Source organism: Gymnodraco acuticeps, unplaced genomic scaffold (genome assembly GCF_902827175.1).
Source record: "Gymnodraco acuticeps unplaced genomic scaffold, fGymAcu1.1, whole genome shotgun sequence".
NCBI lineage: Eukaryota > Metazoa > Chordata > Actinopteri > Perciformes > Bathydraconidae > Gymnodraco > Gymnodraco acuticeps.
This window is the reverse complement of record NW_022990305.1, coordinates 49936-65296: the sequence shown is the minus strand read 5'-3', so window position 1 is coordinate 65296 and position 15361 is coordinate 49936. Positions and strand designations below refer to the sequence as shown.

Here is a 15361-nt window from a genome sequence, read left to right as displayed (position 1 = left end):
CAATGTACATATAGTACTAATAATAATAATAATACATTGGATTTTTATAGCGATTTTCCTAATGCTCAAAGACACTTAAATGCATATTTTAATTAAATATAATAACAACTTGGGGTACCCCCCCCCCCCCCCGGGCTGCCCTGTGAAACACATCGAACGAACCCCTCCGGTTCCTCCTGCGTGACGTCACTGGCTCGGCTCAGCTTGGAAAAACTGCTAAAATAGCTAATGAGGGAGCGCTAACGTTAGCTTATGCTAGCTAACGTTACAGCTGTTTTTAGCACCAGGCTAGCTCTGGTCAGCTACAGTACATTAAAATACTTAATTACAAGTAAAAGTCCTGCATTCAACATCTTAATTAAGTAATAGGGAAACAAAATGAACAGCAAATGTACTTTTAGTACAACACAAATGTAAGCATAGTGCAAATGACCTGTATGTGTGTATATGATTATATTTAAACATATAGGAGATGCTGGCTCAATGTCACTGGTGAGTAGCCTCAGTATTAGAGCTGTATTTACTTTCAAACTTCACTTCTTTAATGTGCAGACTCTAGTAGATCTGTCAACATGATGTTACTAACTGTGTCTTTTCTACAGCTGCTGCTGAGATCCAAACTCAGAGACCAACAGAGAGTCCACAACCAGAGAGTCCACAACCAGAGAGTCCACAACCAGAGAGATGGAGAGACATCTTGATCTACGTTGGACTGGCAGTTACACTAACTCTACTGTCTCTCTCTGCCGCTGTCTTCAAACCGCGGCTCACCAAATGTCTTTGTAGGAAAAGAAACAACAATGACGTACGATGTCCCTGGAGCCCAGTTATTCAAGCCCCAGGGACAATTGAAATTGTGTCTGAAACCACCTTTTTGAATGAACCATCGGAGCATAATGAAACAAGAGACAGAGGGGCTCATCAGGTAGTGATTTATCAGGAAATTAATTTTGATGTAATACATTTATGTTAAGCACAAACAATAATGAGTTTTACAAAATAAGTCTGGATTGGTAACAAGTATTATGCTTTTTGCAGTATTTAATATGTAAATGCTCTGTTTGAGGCTTACTACATAATGCAATTCACTGTGACATGCTCACTCCTGATGGGAGGAACGCTGCAGGATGCTGGCTCAACGTCACTGGTGAGTTACCTCGGTAAAACGTTGTTATTATGTTGAATTCAGCAGCTTTTCAGGGGACAGAAGATCATACAAAGTATTGTTGAGTTTTCATTTTCTTTTTAAAGTTTTGTTTTGTCTCCTTACAGCAGCGACAGATTCCTTCTCAGGGAAAAACTTCAGTCCGGTTTGATCCAGGACTTGGATCAGAAAACACTGTCAATATTCCCCCCTCCCATTGACACTATGTATTACATCAACATACACTTATTTGTTATGAACATTTGCACAATGCTACTTTTTTTTTTACAAATTGGGCTGAATGACTTCTGAATGACGAAACGTTTTAATTATTATATTTTAGTTTACTGACAGAGCACACTGGAATACCACTGATGTGCAATAACACTGTATGTTAATAGAAAACTTAATAGACATTTTTTTAAATATTCATTAGGATATTACCTTATGCACTCATTTTATATTTCACGTATTTTATTTAGTTGTATTTCATTTCATTGCTTTAATATATATATTAATTATGCATATTTTGTATATGTATTCTAAGAGACTGTAATACCAATAACTGGCCAGTAGGTGTCAGTGTTCTACACGTGGTTTCCCAATGGGTTCATGTAAAACAACAAGAGAAACAGGTTTAATCAGAAGAAGAAGGAACCCTTAATGGTAGAGGGGAAATGTACATTCTACATTTGATCCATTCCTAGTGTTAGGAACAGTGGGGGATCGCTGCCTTGCTCAGGGACACCTCGGTAGTACTTGGTTTTTCCGGGACTTGAACCCTAACCCTAATCAGAGTTTTGGGGTATTTTTTAATGGACTTTCAAACATCACAAATGTAATGTTTGAAATGCAGCTGACAGGAAGTGACGGTACATCTATTTACTGTATTGTAACTGTTGTTGACACATATTGTGTATCCTGGAGCTATAAATACATATTTATCCCAGTTTTATCCTTAGTATTTATCGTCTTCGGTGCTAAGGTGTGTGCTGGAAGGAATTCTCTGGATGACGTCCATCAAGCAGTGAAAGAGGAATGAGGAAACACGTGTTCGTCAGCTATAAAAGGAAACAAAAATGTATTAAGTTGCTAAAAATAGACAACTTGATGATTCAATTCTAAAAGTTGTGAGAACCAGCCGACAGAAACGGATAACAATGTTATCCGTGATGCATTTTGCTGCTGTTGATGTTTCTGTTTATTTTGCATTTCTTCAGTCATTTTTTGTCTCTAGGTATGCTTTTGGCCCTTTTTGGTCATTTTGTTCTCTTTGTGGTTACCATGCCCCTTTTTTCTGATGTTTGAATCTTGTATTTGCATATCGACTTTTCTCTACTTTTGCTTCTCTTTTAGGTTATTTTGTAACTAATGTCGCACCTTTTGTTGGTATTTAAGAAGGGGCAGGTCAAATACGATGTTCTTCTCCCTGCTCCTTTCCACCATAACAAAAACAACAAGTATAAGTGAACATGTTGTGTTTTAAAATAACTGCCATGAGTGGAATAAACAAATAAATAAATGTATTAAAAAAATTCAGGTTGTTTTACATTTATTTCATTTCTAGTTTCAAATTAATACAAAACTCTAAAGAATAACATGTTAAAATGATCCCAGGATGTAAGAAGACAAAGAAATCACATCGACTTAAAATATATTTGACAAACAAACAAAGTTAACAGGGTTTTTTTTTACAACATGTCTTTACAATAATTATCTTCAAATGGCTGCAGCTGTAGTTCCTGTCAGGTTCTCACTGTGGAGTAGGTGGATGCCGTGTCAGCATCTAAGCAGGAAACACATAAAGACTATTGAACAGCTGTCATTAGGTGGACACAATAATAGAAACACTAGTTCCCTGCACCTCGAGGCCTTTCAGAAGATTTTTAACTTTACATTTATTTTATATAATAATAAACAGTTTGAAACTTAATTTAAACATAATACTTTCACGCTAACAGGAAACAGAGAGGGGGGGGGGGGGGGGTTCCCCTTTTGGTCGACTAAAAGAAAAGAGGTATCGGTTTGGTTTAAAAGAGGAAATGAGAGATTTTTCCACTACTTTGAAACTTTTCATGTGCATTAAATCACGTAAGATTTAAAATTAGTGCAGGGAAAGGCTGCTTTTATCTACTATAACTTACAAATAAATAATGATACATTTTTTTAAAAGAAGTACAAAAAAAAGTATAATAAAAAAGAGAGTTAAATCAAAATCAATTATAAAACAATTTTAAAAATATATAATTAAATATATATTAAAAGAAATAATAATTTAAAAGCTATTAAACTACATTATTAAATACAAAATACAATATGAATTTTGGCTTTAACCAACGTTTACATTACTGGAAATATATGAACATTAGCCATATTTAATGAAGTAATGCCTCATTTGCATATTTAAACTTAACGTATCATAAAACTGTATCTGTAGCATGTCTTATTATGGAAGAAAAAATATTGTGTTAATGTCAGTAATGAAGTGGGGGGGTTTATGGTGATATCTAGAAGTTGCATTGTGTATATTCACTTGCAGTGTCCCACTTTAACACATTAAACAAGGTTTGTTTTAAAGTCATGATATTTACACGTATGTTTCCATGTTGTATCTACATGTTTGTATCATGTCTCAACTCTAATCCATACAAAAACAGAAAGCACCAAGTAACCTTGGTTATTGTAGTTCATTGAGTTCATGATAGTAACGGTGGGACTTTGGTTTCCCGCCAACTGTTTTGCATTACTGTTACCATAGTGATATCCAAGTGTGAACCAATAGGAGCGTAGGAAACTGTGAGGGGGCGGGGCTTCTTCTTAAAACGACAGACAAGCGAAACAGAGAGCCGTTTCTATCACGTGATATTATGCTCTGTTTCATGATGTAATTATTATGTCAATAGTGTAGGAACAGTTAGATCATTTATTTCAGTAATAGTACTAATACTATACACTGGAAAATACTCTTATTGGCACTTCATTTAAAGTATTCAACAAGTGTCCTAAATGTAATAAGAGTAAAAACTACATATATTCTGTTTTAATAAAAAAAATGGAAAGAAAAAGCAGCAAATCTTCAAAATGTGAGGGTTTTCAAATATGTTATCCCAGAAATAACTAAAAAATGATATTCTGTATCGTTGTTTCAGGTGTGCTCGGGTTTCATGTTAAACATACTACATTACCACTTTATCTGTATCTGTACGATAGGTAGATGTAAGATTTAAAATAAATATAGGGAAGTTAAAAGTAGAATACCTCTGATCCTGATTGGCAGCCCTTCCTGTGTGACGGTAACATTGGTGTAATTAACATCTGCTTCATCTTCACCTGTAACACAAACAAGCTGAATTTAACTTTTAACTTGCAGTGACATCACTATGTAACACTCATGCTTCTATTGGCTAGCGCGCCAACACATTATACGTGAACATCAGCAGGAGAGGACTCTTTAAAGTAGAGACACTACATACTGATATACACCTGAACATCAGCAGGAGAGGACTCTTTAAAGTAGGGACACTACATACTGATATACACCTGAACATCAGCAGGAGAGGACTCTTTAAAGTAGAGACACTACATACTGATATACACCTGAACATCAGCAGGAGAGGACTCTTTAAAGTAGAGACACTACATACTGATATACACCTGAACATCAGCAGGAGGGGACTCTTTAAAGTAGAGACACTACATACTGATATACACCTGAACATCAGCAGGAGAGGACTCTTTAAAGTAGAGACACTACATACTGATATACACCTGAACATCAGCAGGAGAGGACTCTTTAAAGTAGAGACACTACATACTGATATACACCTGAACATCAGCAGGAGAGGACTCTTTAAAGTAGAGACAGTTAATACTTTTTTTTTGATGTATTTACTTCATAACCACGTTAAGGAGTTTCCCCGCAGTAAAGTTTTTGTGCAACCTCCTCATATCAAAGTAAAGCTGAAACGGAAGAATGCATAATGTTATTTTCTGGAGATGCAGGCCGACCTTTGTGGTTCCTCCAGAGGCCGAGCAGCATCAGAGAGCCCAGCGCGAGACACACACCAAACACAGGAAGTAAAACCAGAACAAGGGGGGGGGCAGGCGACTCCTGATGCACTGCTGCTAAACAGAAATACCACAGGTTGGCCTCATGCAGAAACTGAAAGTATACACCATTTCCGAGTGCTTTACAATAAATGTTTAGCAGGATAACAGAATAATTACTGGCCCGATATCCCTGACATTTTGTGTAAAGGTGTATCACAGGCCAAGGACAAGCACATTATAATTTGGAGTGGATTGAAATGAGGGGATCAGAGATAGTAGAAGATGTTTTCTGGACCTTTAAGGCTGATCTCACCTCTGACAGCCAGCCAACTGTCTGGTGATTGTCCACCATCAGAGATGATACACTTGTAGAGTCCTTCATCAGATTTAGAAACCCTGTGGATGGTGATGTTTCCTGAAGAGCTGCTACTGGTGAGGCGGCCATCTTTATAGAAGTCAGCTGAGAGGGTAGATGTCTGGTTTCTGCAGATCAGGGTCACAGATTCTCCCTCCATCACAGGAACAGCAGGACTCTCCAGGATCACAGAGCCACCTGAAGACAGAAACATGTGAAGTAACCAAACAAGAAAAACTAGAAGTTCAGTGTCCTATCCAAAGATTGTTTAATGGATTTAGCCACTGTGGCATCACCTGTTGGTTTGTGGATTCTGGTTTAAAGCATCCAGATTGGCGGTTTGGGCATTTCCAAGTTTTCAAGTGTTTTTTGACCATCATAATCTTTGTTTTTAACTGCTTTTGGCTGTTGCCTTCTTTGTCTTTGGCCATCCCCATTGTTGGTCTTTGGCCATCCCCATTGGGTGTCCACACCTTGGATTTCAATCATTTTTGGCCTTCTCGGTTTTGTGGTTGTTTTTGGTCGTCAACATCATGGTTTCGGCCATCATGGTTTTTGACGTTTGTGGACCTCATAATCTTTGTTTTTGGCGCCTATTGGCTGTCGCCGAATGTTTTTTTGCTGTTGCTATCCTAGTTTTTGGCCTTTGCCATTTGGGAGTCCCTATATTGGTTGAAATGGGTTTTGGCCGTCTCTGTCTTTGGCCATCAGCATCATGGTTTTTAGCCGTTGCCATCGTTGTTATTTCGGAACCAGAAGGTACACGAGAGGGCGAAAACAGAACTACAACTGAACGCTGAAGACAAATCTTACAATTAACTTTTATGAATTGAAAATGTTAAAGTTTTAAGACAAAAACATGTTCAACACTGTGTAAGCAACTTGTCCATCACAAGGTAGCTCCACCTTAAAGCAAACCCTGCTATAACAATAAGTTGCATGTCAGAAAACCACAGAAACAGCTTGTTAGCAGCACTTGAACGTTCCACCAATGCTGTTGAATTAGCATGTTCAAACTGTTGTTGTTGAAACCCACCGGACACAGTGATGTTGACGCTGTTGCTGCACCTTCCTGCCTCAGACTCACACCAGTAAACCCCAGAGTCAAGGCTGTAAAGGTCCCCAATAACACAGTGGTTGGGGTTTTTTCTGTCTGAGTAATTCGAACACTCTTCATTTGTGTTTCTAGATGTGTTCCTCTTCACTTTCCACTCAGAAGAGTTTCCCTCACAGCTAAAAGAGACAGACTCGTAATTAAAGAACTGGGACTTGTTGGGCTGGACTCTCAGAGTGGCTGCAAGGAAAGAAAAAATACATTTGAAAATTGTAATTGCACCTCACCAGAAAACTGTTTTGCAGAAAAACTAAATGTGTAGACGTTCGATAACCGTCCTCACAAGGTCTTTCTTTTTGTTTCACAACGGATCTTATTCGAGCAATAAGCGAGGCGTCAATGTGATCAGAAACAAACCTCTTAGCTGCGTTCACTGTCAGGGTCAATGTGAAGATAATTGTGTTTAGTACATTCTCTATTTATTACAACACAATTCCCTCTCGGTCTGAAATCAGCCAGATCTGCAGCTTCAGATTACATTGCATTTAGCTGCTTTCATGTTGGCCTGAAACCACAACAAGATAATCGTTTTGAAGACAGAGCTGCGTCTACACATCTCTGCTTTTAAGGTGATGCAAACATATGGAACCACATGAGGAAAGTGTGAAAAGTAGTTTATCAAAGCTACAGTGAGATAGAGCTGCGTAAAGATGAGGATGATTCACCTTTATTGGATAAAAGCATTTCTGTTGATTGCTGATCATTTTGAGTATTATTCGTTAGATTATTCCCTCTTTTAGTTTCCGCTGTGAAGATGCAACAGAACGTTTCATGAAGCGAGGATCACTTTTAAATAAGAAAGTAAATAACAACACTTAACGTAGATGTCATTCAAGATTCAAATATGCATACTTAAGACAAAGAAATAAATATATACAGTCATGCAAGCGACTTTACGCTGCTTGTAAAATGCATGAATTTAGTTATTTGTCGTATGTGTTTTGTGTATTTATTGAAAATATTCAATTGAATTGTTTTGACTTTATACAAGTAGATGTTTAAAATAGCTCTATATTTGCTCTTTTTGTACAGCTTAATTCCAAAGCAGATTCCTTGACACTCACTCTGATAATAAATAGAATAGATACTGTAATGATATATAGTCTACTCACCGAGCACCGTGCACAGTGTGGTGAGCTCCATGCTGACTGGCTGACTCTCATCATACAGTCACAGTATTATTGAGAGGCAGCAGCTTCCTGCTTCTCTCTCACCTCACATGTGTGAAATATGTCACAGCCTCCATTCTATCTGTAGTTGTGTTGCATTTATAGAAAAGAAGAACTACAGAAATGTTTATCTTCGCGAGAGGATAATCTGATTTTCAGCATTAACTTTATTATAAAACATCACATTGTAATATTCATATTTTCTCATTTTTACTGTTAAATAAAAAGGTATATTTTATCTTTTTTTCATTCTTAATATATATATATTTGTAATAATCTTTTGTTCGATTTTTTGTGGTAGGATTTAAGATATTGATTGTAATATAACTTTTTGTATCATGTTTATTGTTGTAGTGAAACCTGATTTAACGAAACCGATCATTGATTTCAAATTACATTGTTTAATTGTTGCTGTGTGACCATCGTAGTTGGTCTCCTTCTAGAAGAAAGAAAAAGGTCAAAGTATTATTAGTTATTTGATGTGATGATCAGCGAAACCCCAGAAAAGACTGTATTTCCCACCAGCCACAGGACAGGGAATTGTTTAGGTTTTTCACCATAGACTTTCCCCCCAAAAGGGCGGGACCATGACGTAGGGAGTGAAAGTACCCGGAGGTTCTGCTCTCAGCATGGCTCACTAACCCCATTCCAACCCGCCCCCTCCTACAGAGTGAACTCCAGGGTCCCTCAACAGTGTTAATAAATACTTCTGATGTTATAGCTCCTTAGTTTTTGAAACAGTCCCATACAACATATTTATAATTTATTATAATAAAATGGACCCGTTTTCTAGACTAGAGGTATATGATCCTAAGTAAAACAAATATGAGGTAACCATGAAGTTGTAACCATGACGCGAATGGAATGAACGTGTATGTTTACCATGCTAATAAAGCACCTTTGTTTTGTATTATAATTAGGGAGCGGTTTGGAACTGGGCCAAGGAAAGCAAGTGAAACCTGCAGGGCGGGGGAGCAGTGACGCTGATATAAAGACGTAGTGGAAACACATGCTTCATTCATTCATTCATTCATTGAGAGGAAGTGGAGCTACGTTCTACTTTGAGACTTTAAACAGAGAGGTTTTATGGTTCACTTCGGGGTTTTCGTGCTGGGCTTCTCTTTGGCTTTCTGGAGCTTCGCGGCAGCTCACAGAGAGGATAAAGGTAAGCTCCATTTATTGTTTCGCTTGTTATTCATTCAAACGGCTGTCAGAAGATAACTTTTAAAAACCACACAAACCGACATATATCGCTAAACTCCGGTCAAACAGCGTCTGTGAGTGGGGAACGGACAGTTACATGTTTTATAAGTTAATTTGTTATATCATTTAAAGTTTCTCTTATCGACTCTAACCGCTCCTCTTTCCTTTTAAAGGGACCCGCGTGGAAAAATATGTATGTGCGTGCAGACTTATCACGTTGTCATATTTTCATTATATCTCCGAATTTTGTTGATGTGATTTTATTTCTATGTTATTATGCTAACAGTAAATACATACCAAAATCTAGAATAAGTAAAAGTACTCACTCATTGGGAGTGGTACTGAAGTAAAAGTATTTAAGTATCTTCAGGAAAAAGTATAAAGAGTAAAAGTACTCATGGCAAAACTTATTGTTACCGGTTTAATGTACCTAAAAGCATCATCATAGACTATTTATTCTAGACTGATTTCAAGACTCAAGAGATCATGTCTTTCCTTGAGGGGGTGTTAACAATAATTAGACCCAGACCTGACGTAGTGTTTATTTTCAAACTTTGGAGCCCGTCCAACATGTTATCTGATAAGCAGGACGGTTAAACTGGCGGGAAGATCAGCCACTGAGCCACAGCCTCACAGTATGCCAACAAAACACAGTCCAGACTCAACTCATGCTATATCTTAGTTTTGTGACCAGAAATCAACCAAAAGTCAAATATGTATATCCTATATATATTTGTTTACATTTTTGTATATTTATATTTTGTTAAATATATATATATATATATATACACACAATCAACAGACACATTTGCACACATTAAGATGAAACACAACAATCAATATATAGATCATTTCTTTTTCTGAGGGGGTGTATGTAAACAATAATTAGACACAGATTGAATGTAGAGTTTTTTTTCAAATTTAAATCTTTGAAGCCCGTCCAACATGTTAGGGTTAGTTAAAGGTCACCTATTATTCAAAATCCACTTTCTCATGTCTTCTACATCAACATGTGTCCCCTCTTCTCCATGTCTCTTCTACATCAACATGTGTCCCCTCTTCTTCATGTCTCTTCTACATCAACATGTGTCCCCTCTTCTTCATGTCTCTTCTACATCAACATGTGTCCCCTCTTCTTCATGTCACTTATACATCAACATGTGTCCCCTCTTCTTCATGTCTCTTCTACATCAACATGTGTCCCCTCTTCTTCATGTCTCTTCTACATCAACATGTGTCCCCTCTTCTTCATGTCTCTTCTACATCAACATGTGTCCCCTCTTCTTCATGTCTCTTCTACATCAACATGTGTCCCCTCTTCTTCATGTCTCTTCTACATCAACATGTGTCCCCTCTTCTCCATGTCTCTTCTACATCAACATGTGTCCCCTCTTCTTCATGTCTCTTCTACATCAACTATGTCCCCTCTTCTTCATGTCTCTTCTACATCAACATGTGTCCCCTCTTCTTCATGTCTCTTCTACATCAAACATGTGTCCCCTCTTCTCCATGTCTCTTCTACATCAACATGTGTCCCCTCTTCTTCATGTCTCTTCTTCATCAACATGTGTCCCCTCTTCTTCATGTCTCTTCTACATCAACATGTGTCCCCTCTTCTTCATGTCTCTTCTACATCAACATGTGTCCCCTCTTCTTCATGTCTCTTCTACATCAACATGTGTCCCCTCTTCTTCATGTCTCTTCTACATCAACATGTGTCCCCTCTTCTTCATGTCTCTTCTACATCAACATGTGTCCCCTCTTCTCCATGTCTCTTCTACATCAACATGTGTCCCCTCTTCTTCATGTCTCTTCTACATCAACATATGTCCCCTCTTCTTCACGTCTCTTCTACATCAACATGTGTCCCCTCTTCTTCATGTCTCTTCTTCATCAACATGTGTCCCCTCTTCTTCATGTCTCTTCTACATCAACATGTGTCCCCTCTTCTTCATGTCTCTTCTACATCAACATGTGTCCCCTCTTCTCCATGTCTCTTCTACATCAACATGTGTCCCCTCTTCTTCATGTCTCTTCTACATCAACATGTGTCCCCTCGTCTTCACGTCTCTTCTACATCAACATGTGTCCCCTCTTCTTCATGTCTCTTCTACATCAACATGTGTCCCCTCGTCTTCACGTCTCTTCTACATCAACAAGTGTCCCCTCTTCTCCATGTCTCTTCTACATCAACATGTGTCCCTCTTCTCCATGTCTCTTCTACACAGGGACGCCCCTGGCCAACTTGGGGCCCCAAGCGACATTGTGAGATGAGGCCCCCCCCCCCCCAACCGACAGTTGTTTTTGGAAACAAAGTAGGCTACTTTGCAAATATAATTCCTGTTTATTATTATTATCAACACAGTTACTCTTTTATACAGTGAGGTAAATGGTAAATGTGCATGTATGTCGTTCAGTATGCGTTTACAGGTACGTCTGCATTTCCTGCCAAATACTAGCCTCAAAAAGATTAAAATATAATTAATGCAAATAAACTACTTCTACTAATAATAATAATAATCATCAATTCAATAATATAAATATATTATTTTATTATAATATAGTTGTAATATAGTCAAGACAAAACATGCTTATGACATGCTCAAAAACTGATATTTCTTAAATCTGTATTGTAGTTCCCTCTGTCAGCAATGTGTCAACAACTACACACACATTCCTATCAGTATTTCTCTGTGTTGTGGTTGACATGATGATGACTGTTAGGGGTTAAGGGGAGAGGCTGAGCGTCACCATGATGATGACTGTTAGGAGTAAAAGTTTACTTTTTATTCATGTACTTTTTATTCATGTATTTTTTTCTTTTGATGTTTCTTTCATTATCTTTTACTGTTTTTAAATGCCTTTGTCTGAATGTCTTTCATTTTTGTAAAGCACCTTGAATTGCCTTGTGTTGAAAGGTGCTGTATAAATAAACTTGCCTTGCCTTGCCTTAAGGAGAGAGGCTGAGCGTCACCATGAAATGTGCAAATAGACATAAAAATGAATAAAAGGGGGAAAAATGCTCCATGTGTTTTAGGCTGTAAACTTTAACTGTTATGTAAGCCAACTAGACAGACAGTGTATCTCTCTTCCTCCTGTACATTTGCAGATAAAAGGCATAACATACTTGAATGAATGTTAAATAAAGAATGCTGGAAATTAGGGCTGTGCAATTAATCGTATTTTAATCGCGATTACGATTATGGCTTGCGACGATTATGAAAACAGCATAATTGACAAAATACGATTATTTTGCTGGGTGTGCTTCACCCCTCCCTAAAAGCCCACTCGGCCACGTAGGAGTGATATGTGTTGTGAGTGTTCAGCGCAAGCGCAGATGTCAGAACAAAAGCAGAAACTCGTTAAAAAGAAGGGAACAACTATTTCCACTATTTGGAAGTACTTTGGCTTTCAGGAGTCCGACGTGGAGCAAAACAAAGTAGGCCTACAGTGCAGGATTTGTTACCAGGTTGTGTTGGCACCACACGCTAACACAACCAATCTCTTTAATCATCTGAAATACAACCACAAAGTGCAATACGACCGGGCAGTAATACAACAAAAATCAGATGCCCGCTCGACTTCATCCACCACATCATCACAGTCATCGATTCAGGACGCATTGTACAGAGCAACGGCCTACGCGACGAGCTCGCAGAGACACAGAGATATTACAGGTGCCATTACATTTCACATCGCTAAAGATATGTGCCCAGTTAGCACCGTTAGCAACCAGGGCTTTAAGCAACTTGTCAACACGTTGGACAAGCGTTACGCGATTCCGTCTCGGTATTATTTCAGCAGGTATTATGTGACAAATGCCGTGGGGAAGTTGAGAGAGATGTGGCTTCAGCTGACTACTTTGCCACCACAACGGACCTATGGTCTAGCCCAGGGGTGCCCAACCAGTCGATCGCGAGATGTGTCTAAAAATAGAACAACAATATTCTGTTTTATCGTTAATGTCCTGTGACCAGGGGCGTTGCCTGGACCTGGAAACATTCGGGGCTTAGCCCACAGTGGCGGCGCTACAGTCGAATTTTCTACTGCAAGACTCCCCACACGCACATACATAATTGCGCCATCTGGTGTCACAAACGTGTATCTGCATTAGCTTTGTTACGGCAATGGACTGTGGGAGATTCTCATAGCACGTGAGGATCTCTTGAGGGTAAGGTGCCTGTATTATCTCGGGGGACAAAATGTATGTTTTTATTTTATAAGGACAATAACGTACTGTTGTGTTTGTTTAGTTTAATGTTAATTGTTTAATGCTCACAGTCACAGCAACATGTTTTTGTGTGATTGGTTTTATATGATTTATCAACGTGATCATCAATAGCTAATCTGAGCACCAGAACCCAGCTCACGTGTCCTTTTATGCTGTCCATTGAAATGCAGGAAAGTAATCACCAGCTCTGAGTGATCTGTTGCCGAGGGAACACTACACCGGAGTTACATAAGCAGAGATAAAGTGCTATTTTGAGGGAACTCACCTCCTCTGGAGTCCAGGGGGAAGAATTTTTTTAAATGTTGAAGTTAAAAGCATCAATCTTGTGCACTTTGAGAGCAACATTAAGAGATATGGATACATCTCTCAACACCCATATGTCAACAAAAATCAAAGAATCAGAATCAGAAACGGGTTTATTATTTAAAAACACTTTATTTTCCAATTAAATCATAAACTATGTCAAATGATTAGAAGTTGTTAGTAATCAGATTAAACAGAAAAAAGGGATGGAAGGAGGAAATAATAATCCCTCATCACTTGCTGTTTGCGGTTGAAATGATCTCTTTTGCTGGCCAAACATGCTGGATGGAAAGCCGTGATGTCTCACTTGCCTTGGCCCTGTATCTGCAGTCCCTAAATCAGTCATGTTACTCATTGACTCTTGTCTGTTCTGGTGTTCCTGTTCATTGTTGTCTCCATTGTCATTCTTGTCTGTTGTATCTCCTTCTTGTGTGTCCCTTTCTCCTGTTCTCCTTTCTTCATCCTCTACTCTGTTTGGCTCATCTGTGATGACTGTGGGTAAACACAAACAAGTATGTAAGTCAATCAGTTTCCAGCTCTGTCAAATAAATGAATTTCAAGATACACAAATTTGTCTTCATTAAAATGAGTGTCACCACACTGTCACAAAATGTAATACTAACCAATTGAAAATAGTTAAATGTACATCTCTTGTAGATATCACTGTTAGAGTAGTTATCTGCCAATAGGACATAATCATTCCTATACAAATGCAGTTTGAGTAATTCACTTAATATATTCACTTCATACTTTAATATATTCATTTTCACTTGATACTCTAATATAGTCATCTTTCTGCATTCAACACTAAGGAAAGCTGTACAATTTGACATGATAATGAGGAAAAAAGGCCTCCGACAATGCAGATCATTTTGTGATCATATCCATTTTAAGATGGGGGTCAAGGCTTAATATTTGGGAGCATAGTGTCCCTTGCCCCCTTTCAGGAGCCCCACTTGATTAGCTTTTATCTGAAAGCTTGTTAGCTGGCTGTCCATCTCATAATGTACACATAGAAACTAGCTGTCAATAGGAATATCAATCAGAAGAATTATAATTTCATGCAAAAATCTGTCACAAAAAGAGGTTGCACATTTAAATTCAGGTGTTGTTATGGCAACGTCAGTGGCCAGACAGCCACATTTACTGCTGCAAATACGTTCAAACATGCTGTTGACACGTAAAGCAGTGGCAACTATGCCACCGTTTCAGCTGACTTTTTCTCAGAATTACTGTCACATAACATCCATATATATTTCAGTGCTAGGTTGATGCTTAGCTAAGCTAACTATTAAACACTTTAACTGACAGGAATCAGGATCAACTGTGTAATGTAAGGTAGCTTCTAGCTTCATGTCGAACACTGACAGTAAGTCAACATTTCCCAGAGAGCTTTCTTTGAAATCACCAGGTAACGCTAAAAAACACAACATTTAGATTTGATGACAAAGTGTTTATTTAATATATCTGGCTAGCTATAGCTACTTGCTAACGGTTTAGCTTACCCCCGCGATTCAAAGTAACGTCAACGTAGCTATAATTTATGCTTTGCTTACATGTTGACATAACTTGTAAGTTTACTGACATTTACATATCTTGTTCACCTGGCTCAGGTGGTGGCTCTGGGGTTGTTGTGTGAGCCACCACTTGAGAATTGCTGTCTTTTTTATTTAAAAAATGTCTAATGTCCATCTTCAGAAACTCCGCGTCCGCGGCTGAAAGTTTAAAGTTTAAACACTGTCACAGAGGAGAGGTCAGCCAATAAAACACGTTTATTTCCATGCAACTCTCG

The 15361-nt window shown here is 38.3% G+C and overlaps 2 protein-coding genes across 5 annotated transcripts in view; one reads left to right on the top strand and one right to left on the bottom strand.

Annotated features, from left to right (window-relative positions):
• Nucleotides 1–2783: 2783 nt before the first annotated feature.
• LOC117550344 (Fc receptor-like protein 5) lies at nucleotides 2784–7896 on the bottom strand. Of its 3 annotated transcripts, none has more exons than XM_034222748.1 (6): nucleotides 7776–7896; nucleotides 6586–6843; nucleotides 5508–5747; nucleotides 5153–5269; nucleotides 4403–4474; nucleotides 2784–2930 (listed from the first exon to the last, which is right to left on the bottom strand). In XM_034222748.1, the coding sequence occupies exons 1-6, from the start codon at nucleotides 7804–7806 to the stop codon at nucleotides 2890–2892; spliced, it is 759 nt and encodes a 252-aa protein (XP_034078639.1). In that variant the 5' UTR covers nucleotides 7807–7896; the 3' UTR covers nucleotides 2784–2889. The 3 variants fall into 3 exon arrangements, with proteins under 3 accessions (XP_034078639.1, XP_034078640.1, XP_034078641.1); XM_034222749.1 differs by having other exon boundaries at nucleotides 5153–5266; XM_034222750.1 differs by lacking the exon at nucleotides 5153–5269.
• Nucleotides 7897–8428: 532 nt separating this feature from the next.
• The window catches only part of LOC117550341, a 28262-nt gene continuing 21329 nt past the window's right edge, over nucleotides 8429–15361 (top strand). Inside the window, exon 1 of one of the 2 annotated variants that reach the window (XM_034222741.1) lies at nucleotides 8429–8997. The gene's annotated coding sequence lies outside the window, so the exon portion shown is untranslated. Of the gene's footprint in view, nucleotides 8998–11333; nucleotides 11351–15361 lie in introns of those variants that run through there. The other variant, XM_034222742.1, reaches the window with a different exon arrangement.